This window comes from Fusarium keratoplasticum, chromosome 3 (assembly GCF_025433545.1).
Source record: "Fusarium keratoplasticum isolate Fu6.1 chromosome 3, whole genome shotgun sequence".
Lineage (NCBI taxonomy): Eukaryota > Fungi > Ascomycota > Sordariomycetes > Hypocreales > Nectriaceae > Fusarium > Fusarium keratoplasticum.
Genome location: NC_070531.1, coordinates 5,067,729 through 5,090,720, shown reverse-complemented (window position 1 = coordinate 5,090,720; position 22,992 = coordinate 5,067,729). Strand labels below are relative to the sequence as shown.

The 22,992-nt window shown below is 50.4% G+C and overlaps 8 protein-coding genes across 8 annotated transcripts; 2 read left to right on the top strand and 6 right to left on the bottom strand.

The window, feature by feature from the left end:
* Positions 1-43: 43 nt before the first annotated feature.
* NCS57_00486600 (Metallophos domain-containing protein) lies at positions 44-1,325 on the top strand (the record flags this gene model as incomplete). Its single annotated transcript, XM_053054813.1, has 2 exons — positions 44-185; positions 229-1,325. 2 exons carry the CDS (start codon positions 44-46, stop codon positions 1,323-1,325), a joined length of 1,239 nt encoding a protein of 412 aa, XP_052916973.1.
* Positions 1,326-1,850: 525 nt separating this feature from the next.
* On the bottom strand, positions 1,851-3,572 carry NCS57_00486500 (uncharacterized protein; the record flags this gene model as incomplete). Its single annotated transcript, XM_053054812.1, has 1 exon — positions 1,851-3,572. One exon carries the CDS (start codon positions 3,570-3,572, stop codon positions 1,851-1,853), a length of 1,722 nt encoding a protein of 573 aa, XP_052916972.1.
* Positions 3,573-5,494: 1,922 nt separating this feature from the next.
* On the top strand, positions 5,495-6,804 carry NCS57_00486400 (uncharacterized protein; the record flags this gene model as incomplete). The annotated part of the gene is made up of 4 exons (XM_053054811.1): positions 5,495-5,686; positions 5,759-5,867; positions 5,932-6,375; positions 6,437-6,804. 4 exons carry the CDS (start codon positions 5,495-5,497, stop codon positions 6,802-6,804), a joined length of 1,113 nt encoding a protein of 370 aa, XP_052916971.1.
* A 414-nt stretch (positions 6,805-7,218) lies between these two features.
* On the bottom strand, positions 7,219-7,788 carry NCS57_00486300 (uncharacterized protein; the record flags this gene model as incomplete). Its single annotated transcript, XM_053054810.1, has 1 exon — positions 7,219-7,788. The coding sequence occupies one exon, from the start codon at positions 7,786-7,788 to the stop codon at positions 7,219-7,221; it is 570 nt and encodes a 189-aa protein (XP_052916970.1).
* A 2,699-nt stretch (positions 7,789-10,487) lies between these two features.
* On the bottom strand, positions 10,488-11,044 carry NCS57_00486200 (uncharacterized protein; the record flags this gene model as incomplete). The annotated part of the gene is made up of 3 exons (XM_053054809.1): positions 10,488-10,579; positions 10,628-10,832; positions 10,880-11,044. 3 exons carry the CDS (start codon positions 11,042-11,044, stop codon positions 10,488-10,490), a joined length of 462 nt encoding a protein of 153 aa, XP_052916969.1.
* Positions 11,045-11,462: 418 nt separating this feature from the next.
* Positions 11,463-12,401, bottom strand: NCS57_00486100 (Abhydrolase-3 domain-containing protein; the record flags this gene model as incomplete). The annotated part of the gene is made up of 1 exon (XM_053054808.1): positions 11,463-12,401. The coding sequence occupies one exon, from the start codon at positions 12,399-12,401 to the stop codon at positions 11,463-11,465; it is 939 nt and encodes a 312-aa protein (XP_052916968.1).
* A 1,161-nt stretch (positions 12,402-13,562) lies between these two features.
* On the bottom strand, positions 13,563-15,196 carry NCS57_00486000 (MFS domain-containing protein; the record flags this gene model as incomplete). The annotated part of the gene is made up of 3 exons (XM_053054807.1): positions 13,563-14,578; positions 14,636-14,993; positions 15,053-15,196. 3 exons carry the CDS (start codon positions 15,194-15,196, stop codon positions 13,563-13,565), a joined length of 1,518 nt encoding a protein of 505 aa, XP_052916967.1.
* A 4,752-nt stretch (positions 15,197-19,948) lies between these two features.
* Positions 19,949-22,290, bottom strand: NCS57_00485900 (uncharacterized protein; the record flags this gene model as incomplete). Its single annotated transcript, XM_053054806.1, has 3 exons — positions 19,949-20,596; positions 20,680-20,919; positions 20,977-22,290. The coding sequence occupies 3 exons, from the start codon at positions 22,288-22,290 to the stop codon at positions 19,949-19,951; spliced, it is 2,202 nt and encodes a 733-aa protein (XP_052916966.1).
* Between the last annotated feature and the right edge of the window lie 702 nt (positions 22,291-22,992).

Here is a 22,992-nt window from a genome sequence, read left to right as displayed (position 1 = left end):
CCATTCACTGAGCCATTAGACCTGAAAAGCCCTTGCAGCGATCATGCATTGGTTTGCACTTACAGCTGTTGCATTCGGGACTATTGTCTCTGCAGGTGTCCCCAATCGTGCCAATCAAGCTTTGACTTTTGGACGCGATGGAACCTTTCAGATCTCCATCTTTGAAGATCTTCACTACGGAGAGGGTAGGTTCATGCGTGTCTCATGGCCGCCTGCTAACTTGTCTAGCTCCCAGTACCTACGGGCCTACCCAAGATGGCCTTACTTCAAAGGTCGTGTCCAGGATTCTCCGAGATGAGCGTGACATAGATCTTGCCGTCATCAATGGTGATATCATCTCTCGTGATAATCTCATGCCTAACAGCACCGGTTACCTCGACCAAGCCCTGAAGCCTCTTGTTGACCGAGGAATGACCTGGGCTTCGGTATACGGAAATCACGAAAACAACAACATGCGAAATGTCAAGGATGTCTTCCGTCGTGAGAAGCGATTCCGAGGATCTCGCACTCTCTCCATGGTTCCAGGCAAGGACGTTGGTATTACAAACTATTACCTTCCTGTTTATGATTCAAAGTGCACCCGCGGTCATCGTTGTGTTCCCAAGCTCATCCTGTGGTTCTTTGATAGCCGCAGCGGCTTCAACTTTAACGACTTGGATGAACAAGGAAAGCAAGTGCAGCGTGTGAACTGGGTCGACAAGAAGGTTGTCAAGTGGTTCATCAAAGAGCGCAAAAACATTGAGAGAAAGTACAGGACGACCATCCCGTCTTTGGCCTTTGTTCACATCCCGCCCAACATCTTCTACGCTGTACAGAAGGATGTAGGCATTGACCCGACCCGCAACCCTGGAATCAACGACATGTTCCAGCTGGGCCAGGGTGAGAAGTTTTGCGCGAACGGTACGAGAAGCGATGGTTGCACTTGGGGTGGCCAGGACATTCCTTTCATGGATGCTCTCGGTTCGACTCGCGGCCTGATGGGTGTCTTCGTGGCTCATCACCATGGAAACTCCTGGTGCTATCCATGGACCGACAAGAGCTTGCCTGGCTATCCCGTGCAACCTTCGGCTGGGGGCTTGAAGATTTGTTATGGCCAACATACAGGATACGGAGGCAATGGAGACTGGGAGCGTGGCTCTCGACAGCTGCTTCTGCGTCAAGACCGAATCAAGAAGGGCGAGCTCGAGACTTGGATCCGTCTTGAAACCGGAGAGGTTGTTGGAGCTGTGACTCTTAACAGGACCTTTGGCCAGGACGAGTATCCCCAATCGCCCAACAGAAAGACTTTCTGCGAAGAGTGTAAGTTTCCCTCCAGACTACGATGAACACTGCACTGAGACAGTTTATAGGCCGACATTGGGATGACTACAAGCCCGAGCCTTGACGGGTTAGCTGAAGACAGTCGCTTTGATCATATGTGGGCAATGCGACGCAGAAACGCCGCAGTGGCTTGTTTTCATTACCTTCCATGTAGTACTCGACATCTCCACAGCCTAGACTACCTTTGCCTCTGCTCTATTCGAGATACATGTCAACAGCATTTCTCGATCAGAACGTTTAGGTAGTGAACTTCATGAGATCCATCTTTTGAGATTTTGCTACCCGTTGGCTCACGCTAGATTAACATGAGTCTAAGTAACTTATTAGATGACCATTCTTTCGTCGACTTCGTGACGCTTTCAAGGACAGTCAGCCGCGATCACAGAGAACATAGTTTTCGCCTCGAGCCCAATCCCCAAAAAAACACCACAACCTAGACTCATGATGACACGTTGAAGCAATTCGTCCGACTCCTTAACAAATAATCTATAATCACATCTTCTTCATCATTCATCTTCGTTAACGTCATTTTAATCATACTCACCACCCTTATGCACCGTCATCAAGTGCTGATAGCAAGCATCCCCGTCGCCAAACGTTGCCATGCATACCCAGCAAATATGAGTCCTGCACCCTTGGCAAGTGATGTGATCGCAACCCGCAATCTTTTCCAAAGAGGTTTCACACCTTGGGCAATCTTGAACGCCCAACTTTTTCTTGAGCTTGTTCAGGGCTTGGAGGCCGCCGGAAGTGTGGTCCTGGTGTTCGGTGCAGGTGAGTGAAGGGTGTGCAGCGTGACAAGCTGTGCAGATGAAACCAAGACACCTGTTGCAGGTGAATGTTGGGGGCTGTTCCTCTGTCTCTGGGGCAGCACGGTAAACCTGAGCGCAGTCAGGAGTAGGGCAATATCGAAATTGCTGTTGATGACTCTGGACAAAAGAAGTGAAAGATTTTTCGAGGATATTGTCGAATGTCTTGGATGGGAGGAGACTGCAGATTTCAGAAAGTTCAAGAACCCCTCTGCATTTCCCAGCGTCTCCTTCGCAGACGATACAAACCTCGCTAGCATTCTTAGCTATTGCTTCACACATTTCGATGAAGCAGCGACCACAGTAGGCATGATTGCAAGAAGTCATGACTGGTTCCTCGGCTTCCCACAAACAAATCTGGCAATATTGCTTTTGCTTCAACGGGTCCCTTGAAGGCCCACCCTGTCTATTAGCCATGATGAATTTAGCCTCAGCAAAGTCATTCTCAGATCCTTGGATGAGAATAGATCTCGATGACTCATCGAAAACAACCTTGTCTTCGCCGAGTTGTGACTGTATTTCTTCGAAGCCTCCTCCCACTGCCCAGCGAAGCTCACTCTCCTGGTCGAGTCGAATGAGATGAGATGAGACCATGTCTTTGACAACCCGACCCAAGGTCTCTGCAGCCATTGCTTGGTGTCTTTCAGCCCCGAAAACTCGAAACTGCGAGAGCCATCCATCGCGGATGATGACAAGTCCCAACTCCTGCTCAGTCGCCTTAAGCGTCTCATAGGCGTCTCCGCCATTATTGAAGCTTGGGTGCCAGATATTCTTCCCACCCTGTCTCATCACCTCCCCAGCGAGGATAAGCTCGAGCTCATGTTTGGCATTGGCCATCAATTCGCGATCGCTTCCTTTAAGGTGGAGGGTCAAATAAGAACCCTGTGCAGGAAAGGCGGTGAAGTCAATATTCTGGTCCTCCCAAGATCTTTTGTAGACATTGATCTGGTCTTGGACAACGTTGTACACCCGGGATAGTACGTCGAATCTCACCATGGTGACCACCGCGGTGAACAATCTTCTTGACTTGGAGAATGGCAACCGCTTCCCATCGAGAGCTGCGGCTGCATTGCGGGCGTGAGACTCCTCGGAAAAAACGGCCTGACCATTTATTTGCCCTCCGTCGGATATCTCTGAGACCTCCCATCGCTCCAAGGGCCCAAACTTATCCAGCATGGACCGAACAAAGGTTGATTCGGTTTCCTTATCATCGGTATAGACCAGATATTGGATTTGGATTTGAAAAGGCCGGTATCGCTTTGGAATGATCTGGATGACATCCTGGTCCCTGACACTCTCAGGCAAGCCTGTTAACTTAACTACCCAAGTCCCTGGGTTGTCTCCAGGAGCGGGAGGGTGAACTGTGACTTGCCATCCGTGCACTGTGAGCCCTGCAGGAAATCCCTGATGAAGCCTCAAAGCAGCTTGTCTAGTACCGAACATGAGATTTACTTCTCGAGTCGGTCGGTACCATGTGAACTGAACCTGTCTGCAGTCTACCTGACGAAAGTTGGATCCCACTGGCAACGGGACGGGTATCGGGACGACTTCAAACCCGGGGGTGCAAGCGCGCAGTTTCCTCCAAGCTTCCTTTGGAAAAGAAGAACTCCAGATTCTGACCATTGCGGTACTTTTTGTCGTGTTATTGAAGTATATGTCACATCTAGATATGTTCAAGCCCGCACGCCAGAGCATATCTTGGATGAGCCGAATTGAACAACCGGTTGGGAGATTGCTGATGCGGATGGCGGAAAAGTCAGAGGGCAAGGTGATTTGAGTGGCAGTCGCTCCTGGGCCGAACTCAACCCATGCTCCCCTAAGCTCTCGTATGAAATCGTAGCTCTTCTTGCTATCCTGTGGTAGTTATCTGTTAGCTGTTGTGGACATGAGCCATAGGCTGTATGAATAGTACTTTTGATCTTTCTTCTCCGTCGGCTTCCTTCGGGCTCCCATGCAAGAAAGTGCAGGTCTCCTCATGTTTGCAATACCCCTTGGAATAGAACTGACATTGTTTCCGTGGCCCTTGAGTGGAGGATGGTGTCGTCAGATCGTGGTGTATATGTCGATTGGTATTGGCCTGCAATGGGGCACCAAAATTCTCATGTCGGGATGCTTCTGGGGCAGCGTCTGCATCCGGTACTGACTGCACCTGCACGGGTGCCTCCTGAGGCCGGGAAACTCGTGGTGCCAGCTCAATTTCGTCTTGAGACTGATGAGACTCGCAATTACAGACGTTTCCCATATTTATGGATAGTTACAGGTCCGGGGCGCCTGTGGAGTATGGATCTTGGAGGGGAGACTTCGTTCAAGTCAGACTCCTGGCATCAGAGAGCATTCGAGGGCTTGGTCACTTATGTAGCCCACAGTGCCACAGGAAAAGGGCTGCTGCCCTCATCCCTTTTGTCACAAAACCGCCGAAAAAATTATCGAGATCAATCAGCCTTGCTGTCAAAAAGTACAGTACATCATCCGCAGTAACGAACAGGACGGTTATGAACACGTCACTGTGTTGCTAAAAGTTAATGTTGTAAAGCCCCGTAACGTAGACATGACTGATCTTCCACGGCGGCAGCCACGAGAGGCTAAACAATGGAAATTATGCCAACAAATGTCGCGTGAGCAGTAGTTTGACCCATCATTCATGTCAAATTACTTCTGGCACCCGAGCTCGTACCAATTCACTCAACTCGTAGCCTAGCCAGACTTTTCTTATTGAGCATGAACATTGAGGGGGCCCGAGGAGTTCCTCGATGGAGTCCATGATGAGGCATTGTGGTTAGATCGGTCAGACACTAATTGCAGCGTGTCGTTGGAATGAAGAAACTCGCATGTCTCTTAGGCGTACGTCGAGCGGAGTGGCGACCGAGACGGCTCCCGGCCAGATTGAAGCCCCTCTAACGCCCCGAGGCTCAAGCTTGGAAAGATCTTGTCTAAAACTCCTTAGATCTTTAGAGGGCCTCCTATGAAACAGCCTGGGAGCCCTTGAATCACAAACGAGTAAAACAACCTGTAATGATCACTTATGAACATCCTTCGTTCAATGATTGGGAATTTGCCGAAAGCGCTTCCCGTTTGTTCCTCAAAATATCCACGGTAACATTGCCAATAGACCAAATAACTTACCAACTGATCGTCGCGGCAGTTGACGATTGCAACTACACTAGCGATGCCGAGTTCCATCCCACATCCCGACGCTGACGCAAGTCAATCTGCCGCGCGTCTCCAGCTACACGCCGAATGCTGTCTTCGCTCCTGTTAAACGACTATAAATCAGGCCTGCCAAGACTTTCTAAATCTCTATGTTCTTCATCACCCTCGCTTTCGGCCTCGTACTTGTTTCGTATCCGCTCCCCACTTGTCCAAGGATGATTCTCCCAAGGGTGTTGATCCCTCTGGGCACCATCTCGGTTGCTTTCGCCGAGACCCATCATCTCTTTTCCGGCTTCTTTTCCGGTTCTACGATTGCAGGGATCGAGTTTGACGACACAGCTTCGTCCCTGACCCTGGTGAAAAACATTTCATCCGAAGCATCTGGGTCTAAGTGGATAACCATTGATGTACGACAGATCGCTTCTGCATGCATTGATGGATGGGCGTGTTTGCTAATCGCTGGCCCCTGGTCTCTTTAGACGCGTAAAGAAAACTTGTATGTTGCTACGACAGGCGCTTTCCAGAGCTATAAGCTCACGGAAGACTTGGACCTTGCCTACCAAAGCAGCGTCAACTTGTCTTCGTCCTGTAAGGTCCTCCTTGATACCATCGGGTATTGCGTTCCTTGTAGCTAAACTAACCCTTGGCATAGGCAACAACGCGAACTTTGTCACCGCCCTGTCAAAAGCTCCATACATGGTCTTTGGCACTCCATACGGAAGCGGCTGCCCGACATTGGCCATCTCCACCGACTCTTCTGGTACCCTTGAGGCAACTGTCGCCAATGCCAGCTATCTTGATTCGAGTGGTGTTCATGGGACTGCTCTGAGCCCTAAAAATGACTTCCTCTACTCAGCTGATGATATGGGGAATGCGGTTTGGGTTCACTCCTACGACAAGGCGACGGGGGTCATTCGTGAAGTGCAGTACCTTGCTGCTGCCTCCGGTTCGAACCCTAGACACGTGGTCGTACATCCTAACGGAAAATGGGTTTACGTGGTGTACGAGGAGGCAAATGCTATTGCGGCGTATGAACGAGAAACAACTACGGGAAAACTGGAATTCCACAATGAGACTTATAGTCTGCTGCCTTCAGGTGATAATACACTATACCAAAAGAAATCTTCTTGATGTATGACTAACCGTTAGATGCATAGGATTCACCAACTCCTCTTCATATTGGGCTGATGAGGTGCTCCTCTCAATCCCAGTTGACAGTAACTCCCCCAAATATCTTCTCGCCGCGACCCGATCACGTACGACTGGGACGTCTGGATATGTGTCAGCTTTCAGCTTAGATCCAAAGTCCGGTGGCATCAAGGAACAGCTATTCCTGCAACCCACGACTGGCAGCGGAGGGTCTGCCAATGCCGTTTCGCCAGCCCCGTTCAGCGAGAGTTACTTTGCAATCACAGACAGCGGAGAGAATTTTCTTGAAGTTTGGAGGATTGAGGAGAAGAAGGCTTCAGTGATTGCTCATCTGGATCTCGAAAATGGGCCGGCTAACGTCGTGTGGTATGACTGATGGGAGGTTCCAAGTGTCACCCCAGCAAGCCCAATGACGCTTTGGCGTTCATAGCACGGTAAATACTTTCAAAGGGTGCTTAACTCATAGTACAATGGGGAATGTTAAAGGATGCATGAACGACAGGAGAATCTAGTGTTGACTCAGAATATGCGGCAATTCAAGAGAGGTAGTAATGACTGAAATACTGGCTAGAACTAGAACATCTAGTAATAACTGAAACATGTATTTAAAGAGGAAAGTAAACAATTATGCAGTTGAAGCATAATCTAAGAAGAGGACTGAAAACGACCATCAAAACCATCAAGCTCTTCAACAACAAAGAAAAAACCCCTTGCGTCACTTCATTCCCCACATATCCATCCCGGCTCACATCCACATAAGCCTTGTTCCGGAATCGGTTCGTATGTTCAGTTACTTCTCCAGGCAGACCTGAGAGTAGTAGGTGGCAAAGGTAGTGGCAGCAGCAGCGCAGCAGAAGATGCTCTCCTGATTAGCCTTGGCAGCGCAAGCGACGCAGGCGGCCACAAAGTTGATACCCGAGAAGTTGGCACAAGAGCGGCAGGCGCTGGGGTGGGGAGCACTGTCGCAGCTGAAAGAGTTGGCCTTCTTCAAAGCGGCATCCTTGATCTGGGGGCAGTTTCGGGCGCGTTTGTGGATTGAGTGCTCGCCACCAACAAACTCGAGGACCGAGTCAAGGTTGGCGAGGAGGTCCTCCTTCTTGGCCATTTCAACAATGGGCTCAAAGTAGAGATCGTAGAGGGACTCAGGGATGCACTCGGAGGGAGCATTGATGAACTGCTCAGGAACAGCAGGAAGAGAAGCGTCGCTGGTGCTGTTGGCGTTGAGCCAGTCGAAGGTCTGGCCAAGGGCCTGGATGTGGGAAAGGCTGATGCAGCCAGTTGCGTCGCCAGAAGTGAACGAGACGTTCTTGGCGAGGGCCATGCCGGCCAAAGTGAAAAGGAGGAAGAGAAGACGAGCCATTGCTTCGATGAAGGATTGGTTGTAAGATTGAAAGATTGTAGTGAGTTGTAAGGAGTAGCTGAGGGCTGATGCTTGATGCTTCCACTTCCATGCGGTGCAGAGCCCCTCTTTATAGCTTTCGATCTTTTCCAGTAAGGAAGAAGTCTTTATAAGAGGTTGTAGATGCACAGCTCTCCACCTGGGTCTGCGGATCCTCGGCTCTAAGTCTATCCCGGATGCCCGTCACATTTGTCCGATCACCTACGGACCTTTGGACATTTGGGGGGATGTTTTGTGATTCTGTCTCGCCAACGCCCTCGACTCGGATGCTCGGCATGGCATTGTGCATACTACTCGACAAGTCCTTCCCTTTCTTGGTGTTTGTGAAAACTCTCGTCGCCCGGTTCGTATGATGCTGAGATGATTTCCTCACGCCCGTCCACCAGAATGTCATCCCCTTGCTCGTTCCATGCCTGCAAAGCTAAAATACGAAATAATTTTTTTTGTGTGTTTTTGAGGCAGATCGTGAGGGATTTCGTCGCACGTTGTTCACCAAGACGACGGTATTGGCGTTGAGCTGTTGTTGATTCTCAGTTTTGACTTTAATTGGAGGAATATATCGACTGACAAACCTGCTCACGTGGAGCTAGTAGAGCATCTTTGCCGCGTTATCCGGACCTCGAACGAGTCTTTGTTCACTTAATGATTCTCTCCATGGTGCCTTAATTCACGCAACCAGCGGATCTCGCTCATTAAGTCTACTATGAACTTTAACTGCACAGGTTAGACGCGTTATGCGGTCCCCTGGCTGCCGGATGACATTTGTAACAAACCCGGGCTAGTCTACCCGTCCCTGTGAGCCCTATATTACGAACAGGGATAGCCTGTCTACTTCTTTTCCTGCTTTTGGAAACCGTTTGTTCATTTCCAGCTTCCTGGGCCGCCCACACCCCACGTGGGCAAGGGTATCGTACGCTTGTCCAATGTTTTGCTACGCCCGGATGCCTCGTATACAAACTCTAATGCTTCTGCCAAAGCTTAGTTTCGGATAGTCGGCAGTTCTCCCTGTCACTTTAGCCTCATTTTCCACTGACATCTGCCGGTCGGAAGTGAGGGAGAAATCTTACGACCGTGGCACGTTTCTCTTCTCTACTCTATGATAGGTACATATGGCCTCTGTGAAACAGCTCATTAATTGTAATTGGCTTTCTCGTTTCGACTATTCCTGGCAACATACCTTTGGCGGATAGCATAGGATAAATTCCTTTCTTGGCATAGTGATGATAGACCCTGGGGTCGGTTTGAGTTTCACCTGGAGCAAGGATCGAACTTGTCGTCAGCGTAGGACTGTTGAGGCATCAACTCTGATCAAGACAAGTCGAATGACAAATTTCCCCGGCCTCTGAATCTGTCTGAAGAGGGCTCCGCGTGAATAATCGCCTCAACACAGTCCAGCAAGTATAAAAGCCAGCCTTCTCGTCTCTGTTCATGTTCATTTTCCACAGGCACTCAACAGCTCATCAATCTTACACAATCATCTCTTCTCACTCTTTCATATCGGCAACATCTTTGCTCCCCACCAACCGACAAAATGAAGGTCACTGCTCTCGTTCTTCTTGCTCTTGGCGGCAGGTAAATCTCATCTCATGTCCCCCGACGATTCCTAAGCTGACTTGGCCAAGCGCCATGGCTGCCAAGCACCACAACTGCGGCTGCAACGTTCGCGGACAGTACAATGTCGCCCTGAGCCAGGCTACCTGCGCTCTCTGGGGCGCGACCCAGATCCATACCCACTTTGGTAAGTGACAATACCCTTGCTATGTACCAGACCTCAAGGCTAACCAAAATCAGACGGCTACTCTGTAAGTGTTTTGAAGAGCAACGTGGTAAATTACGTTACGGACACTAACAAACTATCATTCAGTGCATTGACAAGGGCACCGGCCGTGGCATCGATGGACAGCCCTGGGAGAACACCTGCAAGCAGGCTTGGGATGTCAACTTTGGAGGAAACCCCAATGATGTCCTTGGCAAGTGCTGGCATTAAATGTCTGCCTGGGAACTCATCCTTCCAAGCTCAGCGTCGAATGTCTTTACTGTCCTTTCAGCTGTGAGAGGATCCGTGGCTGGGCTAGCACCCCCAGACAGAGAGTGTTTTTGTGCGACTTTACTTGACTTCTCGATTGTGTTTCAACAGCACAGTCATGACTCTTTTGGTGCTCTGATTGTTTTTTGATTTGTTATATACTGCTCAGAATGAACATTTAAATTGCATTTCGCATGCCTCTTGCGTTGAATGTCCTATTGAAGAGCAATATCTGTCTTGGAAAGGCAATTCTAGTTCCCATAGTAAACCTAACCACCATTTGCTCTTTGTTCCTCTTTCAACACCAAAGTATTGCTTTGGCTATCATAATACCTCCTTATGTTGTTCCAATGACTCATATGTCAACTCGCTACGAAAGGATTATATGCGATTTTTCTTCTCTTTTCTGCTTTCTCGGCCTATTGCTCATGGCTCACCCTATACCCGGCATATCCCCATCAGGGTCACGTAAGGGTACCAGTTGGTTGACCTAGCCCATCTCATCCAAGCCTAATAATGGTTGATGTTCATTTTTATAACAAGACGGCGATGCTGTTTTAACCGCCCGAATCTCGCCGTCGAGAACGCTATGTCTTGACAAGTTCCGGGTATGGTGGGTAAACCCTTCTAGCCTCTACCCAGTAGTCAGGTCATTGCGGTACCCAACCAACTGCACCTGGTACGACTTGCGGTGTGATTTTGCATCCATTCTCTCGTCGTGAATCGCTAAGAAGTGTGTCATCCTGGTATCAAAGTCACAGCACGCGTTCCGACCTCCTTTGTCCTCCCAGTACTGCAAGACCATGGTTTGATTCAGCCCCTGCAAGTCTTTCTCGCGGAACCAGCCTTCAGACAGTTCATCTTCCCATGAAGGACCATTCGTCCACTGGACTTTGAGGTCCGTGGTGAACTCGACCTCGTCACCGAATTCGTCTCTTTCCTTCTTCTCTCCCTTCTTAGCTGGGCTTTCGCCATGGCTCTTGTGATCCACGATTCGAAAATTGGTCGCGGTCGCCAAAACTGTACGATGTTAGTCACAACCAACCACAGGAAGATGTCGGCGATGGAGCTTGACTTGCCTGTAATATCTCGTTTTTCTTTCGGAGTCTCTCTCCCCTTGGCTGGGATGTCTTGCCCCTCTTTCGGACTCGTCTTCCTTCTCCCTCGCCGACCCTTCTTTTTCGGTGCCATGGTGGGTCTGACAGCTAGAAAGGTTCAAATTTCGGTACGTGATGGATAGGAAGAGGCCGTATTTACCATTTTACGAACAGGGTGATTCGAGTGTTACAAATAAAAAAGATAGCCTTTAGCCCCTCCCGGATGTCAGTTTCCTAGGCAATGCCCTCGAAAATACAACCAAGATTGACGGAAGTCCCTTCGTTCATTGGCTTACAGAGAGTCTTTGATGTCTTGTGTGACTCCAACATGCGGCAAAGCGCATCATAGTCAAAGAATGTCGGTAAGCGGCCGATGCACCTTCAAAGAAGACTGCAGAAAACCTGTAACTACACCCACTTGCTGTTGATACGGCGTATCGGTAGTACCCTTGGGAGAAGCTACAGCAACACTCCCCGGTCCCACACCCGTGGTCATTATCTGTAGATCAGCCTCAATCTTCCCAACTCGCCTTCATTGCGGCTTGACATTCTTCATCTCGCATCTCCTTGCCGAACAACCACCCAAAACCCTGAAGAACATCCACTTGATGTTTTTTAGAGCTGGATAAGGTCGGGAAAAGGTTGGCTGCGCCATGGGGCACGCCGGGATACGCGTCCAGTCGAGTTTTCACACCGTGTTCCCTTAGTACTCTTTCGTAGACTAAACCATCGTCTCGTAGGGGGTCCTGGCCGCAGACTTGGATATAAACTGGGGGAAGGCCCGTATGAGGATTAGGGGAGTTGAAGGGCGAAAATTCGGGCGATCGGATGTCAGGCTTGTAGACCTTGTAGACATATTCCCGAGACTTGGAGTTGATGACCATGGCGTCGGCGTTTTGTTTCCTGGAAAACCAGAGAGCTTTGTGCTCTCCAGGTACAATGGCAGCGTCGAAGATCATTGGAATATTGAGCCAAACTCCGAGGATTGGTGGTGACAGTTCTTGGGAAACCCACTGCTGAACCGCAACGGCGGCGAGGCTTGCACCAGCAGAGGTCCCACCAATGAAGAATCCTTTAGATAAGTCTAGGCCCAGCTCATCGGCCATGTTTGAGCTCGTCAAGGCTACAAGGGAATCCCAAACATCTTGTGGCGCAGTAGGGAAGGGAAACTCCGGGGCCAAACGATACGCGATATTGACCACGGTCACACCGTACAGGGCAGCAAGCGCCCTAGAATAGAAACTAATGTGAGAGTAATGTCCAAGGCAAAAGCCTCCTCCATGGATTAGAACGACAAGAGGCCCCGGGGCCAAGCTTTGTGGTTTGTACACTCCAACCTCGTGGACATGACCATCGCGCATTATGAGGTTCTTTGTATACTCAGTCCGGGAGGAAGTAGGTGATTGAACGGGATAAAGGCGAGTCATCTGGGCAAGGCTTTCCAGCGACATGCTCGCGATCGGGTTGGCAGTGCCATTGGCTATCAGCTGTTTCTGTTAGCGTGGGACGAGATAATTCTGGGTCTTTCATGTCTTGCCTCCGCCAGCTCCGGACTACAAATCTTCAAGTCAGCACACGAACAGGAAGCCTGAACTGTTTGCACTTACTCGGTCGTGCCCCCCAGGGCTTCCACGGCCTCGGCTGTATCGTATGTCTTGAGTGGCGAACCCATCGCATATGCTTGCTTGCAAACCTGTTAGAAAACAAGGCCTAGCGCGATGGTGATGGTTAAGAAAAGATTAGTTGGAGATTCTTGATGAGTTCGACGTCTAGTATTCACTAGGGGTAGCTTGAAAGGAGTGGAGGGATACGATTCTCCAGTTTAGTCAAAGCGAGCTTGTGGTCAGCGGCTATGATAGAACTAGGTATACAATTAAACCAGACACAAAGAGGGTTGAAGGAGTCTTGTTTTTCTACAAGCGGGCACGGGGCCAATGAGCTATTTACACGAAACTGAGCACCCCGCACAAGGATCACATTCAAGCTGAGTGGAGGACAGCCCCATTGCGAAACGATGTCCTGCATGGATTTGTACTGTCGGTGTGTGGTCCGATCAATTATGGCCGGTTTCTGTTTAATGGAAGCAATGCCCTAGCAGTACCCAGGAGTGATAGTTTCCAAGCAATTGTATCCGATATGCCGCAAGTTATACTAATCCGAGCACGTATGTGGACGACCCAACTGCGCACACCATAAGAACAGAGGCCACCAACAGCGACGGGGAAGCTGCAAAGCTTGGAGTTCTCATCCGTGCTTGCGGCGCCTTGGCAGAGATCGTGGCTAGAATTGAGTCTCGGGCTTAGGTATACACGACAATGAAGACGTTCATCACTGTTTTTAAAGGAATGATGGGGTAGTCTATCTCATGATCTTGAAAGTGCTGTCCCTTCTTTTGCCACGATGTGATAGCTATGGCTATTCTACGAGAATCCAAGATAGGAAATCCTAGACTACATCCCAAGCCCTCCAAACCTCGCAAATCTTGCGCGAGAATAGAATTCGCCAAGATAATCGAGCCACTTGTGCTGTACAGAGCGGCCTTTCAGACTGGAATAGATGCACCAAGACAAAGAATTATCAGCAGTGTCTTCAGAAAGCCCGTTTACCTCCAACTAAATCGTGTAAATAAAATCGGGGCGCTTGTCACCAGCAACCCATCTCTGCTCCTCGGTCATGGCATCCCATTTCTCGTTCATCCTGCCCTCCCTTCGGATCTTGTTCTGTCTTGCCAGAGCAAAGTGCATAAAAACAGACCCGCCAAGGAGGAATACTGCCTGGTATCCAAGAACGACGCCATGGCCGGACCAGAACCGAGGAGCTTCCCGAACCAAGTAGATGTTGGAAGACACCACGCCGTTCAGGTTGCCCCATCCAACCACCATACCAAGGACGACGGCACGCTTCAGCGATCCTTCGGTGTTGTTGATGAGCCAAGATAGAGTGTTGGGGATGGTGGGGTAGATGCCGATGGCTCCGAGGAAAGTTCCAGCATATTGGATCTTTGGATTCGAAGTGGCGATGAGCATGAGGAAGCCGCCGATGCCTACAACAACTGTCACCATATTGAGGTATCCTCGCCAGCGAGTCTTATCCGCAAGGAGGCCGATGGAAATGGTCATCGTCGCAGCAGCCGCGTACGGGGGAACGCTCAGGAGCTGAGCTCGAGTTCCTGTGTATCCCATGCCTCGAAGGATTGTAGGGAGGAAGAGAGAGAAGGCGTAGAGAGGAACAAGACAGCCCATATAGATAGCCATGTATCCATATGTCTTCCAGTCCTTGAGAGCCTCGTAGATGTGTCGCTTGTCGAAATCTTCAGCCGTCTTGCCTTGCCTATCAGCGATGATGCGTCGCTGGACCCGAACTTGATCGTCTGGGGAGAGAAAGCGAGCATTCTCAGGCCAATCGAAGACCATCCACCAGCAGAAGAAACCGACGAAAGTCGTGGCGAGACCTTCAATGATGAAAATCCATGCCCAGCCTGGCTTACCGCCGATACCATCCATCTTGGCGATAGCAGCCGCGAGAAGGCCGCCGAAAGAACCGGCAAGGGCAGCTGCGGAAAAGAACACGGCAGATCTGGCGCCGATTTCCGATCCCTTGTACCAGCAAGAGAGGTAGTAGTTAACGCCTGGTGGGCAACGGTCAGTCAGCCAGCACCCTGAGTGTCACGGTCGGTGCTCCTTACCTGGGAAGAGACCAGCCTCCGCAACGCCAAGAAACCAACGTGCAGCGAGAAGGCCCTTGAAGTTGGTAACAAGACCCATGAGCGTCATGATGATGCCCCAGACGACAATGATGATGGTAAAGAAGATTCGAGGTGTAAGTCGCTTCAGAAGCGCGTTCGTAAGGGGCTCGAAGACAGCATAGCTAATGAAGAAGATGGTCAAAGACAAGTTGTAGTCGGTTCCTGACATGTTAAGATCAGGTTCCATGCCAGCGAGACGAGCGTTGCCGATATTGGTTCGATCGAGGAATGAGAGAAGGTAGAGGAGGGACAACCAGGGGATAAGCCAAAGGTCGACCTTCCACATGAGCTTTCGGTCCTACACATCGAGGTTAGCCTAAACAAGAGATAATATCTAAGAGGAGAGGGAATCTGTACAATCTCAGCGCGTTCCTCGTCGCTTTTGCCAGCATCAGGGTCAGGCAAGTTGGCGAGCAATTGGATGCGCTCATGGTGAACGCCAGTGGGCTTCTCGTCTCCAAACCCACCAAGCTCGATGTTGGAGTCGGTTCCTTTAGTCATTGTGAGGGGTTTCTCACAAGATCCCTTGTGGAGGTAGCTTATGGATGTGATAAACTGTAAGGCTTCAGAAGAGAGGTGTGCGAGAGATGGTGAGCCAAAGTTCAAAGTTCATCTAGGATACTAGGATCCTTTTATACTCCATCTTAAAAGAATCTCATCTGAAACTGTCGGATCCCGGGGTCATCTAGAATCCGGGGATTCTGGGGAATGTTGGGGTTGCGAGGTCTGTGGTAGATGGAAACTGCCCGAGCCCCGGAATGGACGGAACATCTAGCCAGAAGCAGAAGGTCTAGATGCTCAACTGCGGGACACCACGTTGATGCTCTACTCCAACCTGCAGTGAAACAATCCTCCACAATACAACTGAGCTTATTTTCTGCAGAGTGCCCGCACGTCGGACAATGACCCCCGGTCTCTCTAATCAAAGCGTCAGCATGAGACACGCTGCCAGAGACCCTAGTCATGATATGGTCAAGGGTGAAGGCGGTATGTTCTGGAGGTGTTCTAAAGACAGGCTCGGCTTGTGCCCCGACACCTCGCCGTAGAACACCGACCCAATAAGCGTGAGCCTTATACCACCCGCCATTTCCCCGCATCGCGGAGGCTGTGAACGGCGTGAGCGAATGGGGTGACATCCAACCCCTCAAGGTTGGATTGGGGCTTGTCTGATAGGCGGCCAAGGCGAGTCATGAACGGGACGAACTAAGGAGAACGGGCCTCCGCATGACGCTATCGCAACTTTAAGCAGTCTTCTATCTCCCGTGGCCCGTGAATAATGCAAGGATCAAGTCCCATGTTCGGCGGTTCTTGGATCTCGACTGCGATCTATCGACAGATGGCGCGTCAGCGGCAACGTCCGGGCTAGAGAACTCTCATGGCAAGATTAGAGTCGCCTTCATTGGCTGCATGGCTTGGAGCCAAGCCAGTAGGTACAAGCCAACCGAGGATCAAGCCATTCTCCAAGTTGACCACAATGGTAGGGTTGGAGACTTCTCCTCACACGCCCGAGTACGTGCTGCATAGGTAACTGAGTAGCTGCCTTGGTAAACCGAATTGAACATTGCCGATAAGCTTGAAAATTAAAAAAAAAAAAAAAAAAAAAAATACTACGTCAGGTCGCCGACTTCAACTCTCCCTTGCTCCGGTGCGCTACTCCAGGCCCCCAGTCCCATCCCCAGTTCCATCCTTATCCTCCGAGGCACAATTGCCTCACGTTGGCGCTAAAATGCGCCATGCTCACTGGGGTATGGTGCATCCAACACTGACCATACCCTCCCCTGCCAAGGACTCACCACGCCGTCCAAGTTGCTCACCTGCCTCCACAAACAGCATCGATTGTCAAATTTCTATCCCCCCATCTTATTACCTCTCTCCCCCTCATACGATCTTGATTATTTTACTACTCCGCTCCCATTCCGTGTCCCGGGGAACATTGCGAACTCAGCTGGGTGGCAAACTCAGCCTTCAACGACGCCCCAGGTGAAGATGAGGCTCACATTGTCATTGTGCTTAGGAGAACAGGCCTTGCAATGTATTTTGTCGCTACCGCAACTATTATCATCACTTCCTGGCCCCATGGACGTTTCACTCTATCTCTGATTTCACCATTTGTGTATCCACCACTACTAACGTCCTCAACATTGCTCATCGCCTCAGGGAAAAAGCAACCCTAGGAGGAAACGAGCTTTCGTTCGGCCCGTCTCGAAATTTCAAATCACAATTGTAAGATTCCTTGCTCTATTCAACCTACCCTCTTGCTAATGAGTTGCACCCAACCCCAGATACGAACGTCGTCCTTTCAGTCGATGTCTCTGCCTTATCTCAATAGCACGTTGTCATCCCTCCCGTCTTGGTGGCCTCAGCCAGCGTCGTCCCCCAAGCAATGGCCTTGCCCATTCCGAACTCCTCTGTTGTGGCCAGCTCAGTAGCTTGATAGCTTTCTACGGGTCACCGCCTGAGGCTGGCTGGCATATACCCACTTAAACGACATTAGCTACTCTGTGATGCAGACGCCTTTATCGCACTCGGTAATTTGCCTCGCCACGGTGAGAAACGACTTGAATCCTAGCTTCCACGACGCTATGTCTAGCTACGAGACACGGCCCGAGACTGAGGGAGAAGGCACCACCAATCGGCGAAGTTATCCCATCAAGAGCCGAGCTTCAAATATAACAAAGAACACAGTAATAGAAGAAGATACTGAAAAGCCCAATAGTACACAAGCGCCGACTACTGTTATACAGTCCGTGTCAGCTAGGTCAACCAGCCATTTCACATCCTTCAGCCCCAGCCCATGCCAACTCCTCAATGACCGATACAATAGTAATAATCCTTCATGACAAGAGTGCAGTCAGGCTCAACAGCTGTGCTCCATGATATAAACTCTTCGATCGAGATGTTGTTTTCCTTGCAGATCTTGTCACAATAATCCCCTGCCTTGACGATATAAAACTTCTTACAGCCGCCTTTCATACAATCCTAATGGAGAGCCATCAAGTCAGCATGTGATCTAAATTCTTCAGTATGTTTCAATTACTCACTGGGATTGGAGGAGGTGTAGCCACGCTGACGCCGGCATTGTTCGTCAATGTGTTACACCACGTCTCAGTACTAGTTGCTGTCTTAGTAACAGTCTTGACACTACCTCGCTTGCTCGTGCGATCTCCTAGCTCAGTTAACCCATCGAGGGCCGGGCTCCAACTATAATAAAGAACACATTTTCAACACATCATAGCATTATGTCCTAATGCTAACACAGTGGCCTTTTTTTTTTAACCTTCTGCTGCCTGCAGTCAAAGAGTCATACCTAGCTACATCGTCATGAAAGGTTAAGCCTCTCATGGGGTATTTAACTGCTCTAACCTCCGTACGAGAAACAAGAGAATTATCCCTTGGGTTGTGGCTATTGGGATGAGTCAACAGGAGGGTTACGGCGAGGATCGGGTAGATCAGAGCTTGAATGCAACATCTCGGCAAATTGCCAAACTTCTGCTGGCTCGTACACATCAACATTGAACACAATGGCTTGCTCGTGCTCTTAGCCGTGGTCGCTGATCCATCGATATGTTCAGAAGTCGGGTTTGTCGTCGGCTTGGAAATCTTTTTGGTGATTTCCCCGTCACCTGAGGACTTATCTATGGCCGTAGTGGAGGTAGAGACTGTCGTTGTTTCTGAGTCTTTGGTGTATCCAGCAGAGGTGGATGGCGTCTCAGGGTAAGAATATAACGCATCTAACTCTTCTTCGGTAGGATCTGTTCATGATTGATGGGCCGATGCCTTGAAAGGTGACCAGGGAAAATTGACTCACGCAACTGGACGCAAAACCGATACCCGGGCTTCATCATGCAGGGTTTCTGCTGCTTGGGAAGAGGATTCCACTTGTACAGATCCTCCATAGTAACTCGATACGCCCGTGCAACCTTATATCCCCTGCATTGCCAGACTTGTTACAGCTCCCCCACGTCTAGTACAAATAACGACTCATGGGATACATGTCTTTCATGCTGTTTGAATCGCCATTCCCTGTCAAGTAATAGACGCCCACAAGGCCTTGGACGGGACAGTCGTCAACTCCTGGATAGCTGCCCCGGCCGTTTTCGGGACGCTGCCAGGCACGGTCGATGATTTTGATTGTGAAATTCTCCAGAGCCTCGTAGTCATCCATCACCTTTCGTGGGAATGAAAGCCTTGCCAGCTCAAGAATCGTGGGCTCGTCAAAAACGAAACACACAAACCGACGAGCGGGCCTCAATGGGCCACGCTGGGAGCAACCAGCAGGCCATAGCCCGTGCCCTCTCAGCAAAGCATTGAACTCTTCGCGAATACGGTCGTCGGATGCGCCGTCTAAGGCCGCTCTATCTTGAACAAGGTCCAACCTGAAGCGCTTGTAGGCCTCGGCGGCAAGGGCGGGATGAGCTTTGGCTGCCAAGGCGCGACGCACTATCTCAACCAGTTTCTGTGCCGCCGGTTCAACGCTATCCATTGCCGTTTCAGTGTATGAGGTGACAAAGACATAGAAGCCCCAGGTCGGATCTCTGAGCCCGTCAAGCTTGTCGAGGAGATACATTGCGTCGCCACATCTGTCACGAGCAGAGAATGGGCCAACTGGGTCCTTCAAATCAGGAAACGGTTCAGCGGTGTCGATAATGTCTGGAGCGGCGCCAGGGCCCACAGATCGAACGTCAAAAAGACGCTCTCGGGGCACCGGTCGAGTTGTGAGGGTGGGGTCCCGTGGAGGGAGGCGAGGAGGAGCAGGTGTGCCGGCTTTTCCACGTCCAGTCATGGTCGGTAAATGCTGAGTTGCAGAGGCTAGCGTGAATGTGAGAGGAAGAGATGGGAAGATGAAGAGAGGGTCGAGCAGCCATGTTTATGGCAGCCTATCTATAGGTACCCACCTAACACAGGCAGCAAAATGAAGAACCCAGCAACCAACAACTGATGACGGCAAAACATGCCACTTTGTATGTCAGTGTTTGTTTTGATCTCATGGGCTCCCAGAACCTACCGACTGCTTAGATTTGCCTATGATCCGTGACAGAGCCAATGCGTATTGAACCCAGAACTAGCCATACCACATCATGCAATACATCGGCGAGCTGAGCGAGCAAATCACCAACTTCTCCTCAAGTCTAGGAGTCAGGTTTGATGGTTGGCAGGTTCTCGGGGATGGAGCTATCCACCAAGGAGCTCAAGACATTTTGATAAAGCAAGGAGAATAACTAAGTGATATATAAACAATTACAGCCCATACTCTCATTCGTACGGCGATACTCGCTGGTAAACACCAGACGTTGTCTGCGTATTCACAGCTGACTCACTTGACACAGGCTCAAAGCAGTAGCCACTGGAGTTTGCAACAGCCGAGATCCTCCAACGCACAGCCATATGACTTCTGTGCGGGCCATCAACGGCGCTTCCCACCATCTTCTCAGTCGGAGGGCTATTGATGGCAAGCGCGAAGTGATTCTCTGGCTCAGTAAAGTCGGCGACCAACCCGAAATGAAAGACAAAGTAGAGAAGACACATCAGGTTGGTGACAAAGACAAAGGCTAGAACGGCATAGAAGGCCTTTTGCCAGTCATCAGTGTGACCGGATGTGTACTGCTGACTCGATATGGACGCATGAAATACCTCCACCCTGCCGTAGTCGTGGAACAAGTCCTTGTTCGCCCGAGGATCGAAAGCGCCGTAGTCCCACTTGTGTTGAAAGGTTGTTCCCAAAGCTGAGCTGCTTAATGATGCAAGAGTAAACACGCAGAAAGCTTCGGCCATTGAAGGAAAGTCGGCCGGGAGCTTTGGTGTTTTGAGAGCAAGACGTGTCACAAGGCTTGGGTTACTAGATAAGCCTAGCGTGTCGACGTTGAATAGCTTGAGAGCTTCAGCTAGGATAGGTCCCATGACCTAAACATGATGTTAGCATCCAAAAGATTGGTCGTTCGCCAGATATTGACACTTGTCTGAGATGAATGAATGAGACTACTCACGGAAAACCCAATACTCTCATCAATCAGGGCTGCCTTTTCAGTTGTTTCTGCACAATGGGCCTCCAATACTGGTTGCGGTGTGCCTCCAATAGAAAGGTGAGTGGAGCAGTCGGCAGACAGCCAAGTCCGTAACTGACAGAGGGTGTAGTTTCCAAAGTTAGGGGCTTTTGTCAGAATGTACTGAGTAGCACCATCTGATCCAACCATGTCGGGGAACAGCATGCCATAGTCTTCGGGGTACTGTGATGCAAATCGTCAGTATGGATAGGTTCAAGTAGGAGGTACAGGCTCACTTGCCTTTCCAAATAGCGGACGGCCTCGTTTACCTGAAACGTCCCATCCAAATACGTCATCAACGACAGTGCTGCCGGGCTTGTCCCCTGTCTCCTGCCTCCGTTCCGTAGTATTCTTGTCCTCGCCATCTGACCAAGTTTCGGAGATTATTGGCTGGAGTTCATTGCCGTCCATGTTGACGCAGAGCACATTGAGTGTAGGTGAAGAAACACGGGCTTTGATGTTGATGCCGCCGAGTCCCCCGAGATCCTCGGGCTGGAGGATACCATTCGATGGCGACCGGAACGCTTCCCAGACTCGAGGGTGAGGAAGAGCAATGGTGGCGTTGTCAATGATTCTTCCCCATTTCTTGTAAAGCTCTGGAACGTCCTTGTACTTGGCATCAACCCAGGAGGCTTGCATGGTGACGTTGTTGTGGACCATGGTGCTTCCAGCAGGACGGTTGGAAAGCTCAATGCTGGTAGCATCCGTGTTGTTCCAATCAATGAGGTACGAGTACAGATCATGGGATGACTGAGAGCTGAACTGAAGGATCAGACAGTTAAAAAACTCATAGTACGACTCCATGTCCCAGAGGTCAGTGTCTGAGCCGGGGTTCTGCTTGAGAAGAGGCTGGCACTGCCTGGCTGCATATACGGGGTTACCGTACCACGTATGCACAGTAGCCTGTAGACTCGCATCTTTCCAGGGGCTGTACTTGAGCTTTGGGGCAACAAGGGCTTCCGAGGCTGTTGTGTAGAGGAAGGTGGCGATCAAGACGGCAAATGACATGACACCAAGAAAGGTAAAGCCAGCCAGCGAGACGGCACCGAGGTGAGTGAATACCGAGCCAGGCTGGACTACCCATTTCTTCATGGCCATGTCCGCCAACGTGATCCCCTTTGTATTCGATGCCATTGCGCGTCGGCTAAGGACCTGTCCGAGGTAGCCGATGAACACAGTAGCAAAGGAAATCTCGATCGTCTTGCTCAGCAGTTGAGAGATCAAAGCCGCATTCGAGGGCGACAGACGTCCCTTCTTGGCAGAGATCATGTCACCCCATCGCGGTTGGACAATGGCTGTCGCGAGCCAGAGACCGCTCATAACGGTCGAGTACAGGGCGAGGAAGAAGAAGCCGGCCGTGACAAAGCCGCATCGTGAACGTGTGAGCTTCTTGTCGGGTGGTGTCGTACGTGGGGGGTATTGCTCTTGAGTCGACACGGTGACGGGTGCGAGGGCCGGATCGTTGGGAATGCCACGCTTTTCGGAGAATTGTGTCTGTTGTGGGTTGCCATAATTTACAGACGGTGCACCGTAGGGGCTGTTTGGCTGGTACATGATCACTCAGGCACCGAGAGCCCTCAATCGAAATGCAGAATGGATAAAGACGATGCCAGAGGGGATCCAGAGGTTAGGGCGATGTCGAGGATGAACTTGACCGAAGGTGTCAACCAGTCCGCAGCCAACTCGATCGACAGCCATAAAAGAAAACACGCCCTACCTTTAAACCCCAAAAAGGAGTCAAGGGGCCAAGTTGAGTTTTTGCAATGCCATTCTGAATCAAAGTGGCTGAACGCCCATCCAAGCTGAGAACTGCAGTGGCGGACGAGCTGAACCTCGATTGCCCAGACAAGCGACCACTATCGCATCCCCTACAGTGTCTCGACCTTACCAGGCGAGAATCGCCAAGACGTTGGCTGAGCCGTGTGACTAAGAAGTGCTTACATCCGACAGTCTAGCCCTCAAGCCTCAAGTCAGCAATTGACCAATCCCGTGAGTTGTAAAGAGAGAAAAGTCTCAGCGTTCAGCCAGCCACGGCGTTGTGGCTTGTTTTGGTCCAGAAGCGATCTGCGCTCGTTATTACTTTAACCTTACTAGGTATGCATATTTTTACCTTCGAGCGCCCATCGCGTGAGCCGAGGCAGACTGTTTTCGCTTGGGTAAATCTCGATTTTCCCGTTTGTCCATCGTTGTTGACAGAGCGATACCGCCCATGTGGCGTTTAACTCCGCATTATTCCGGTACAGCCATGGTTTTTAT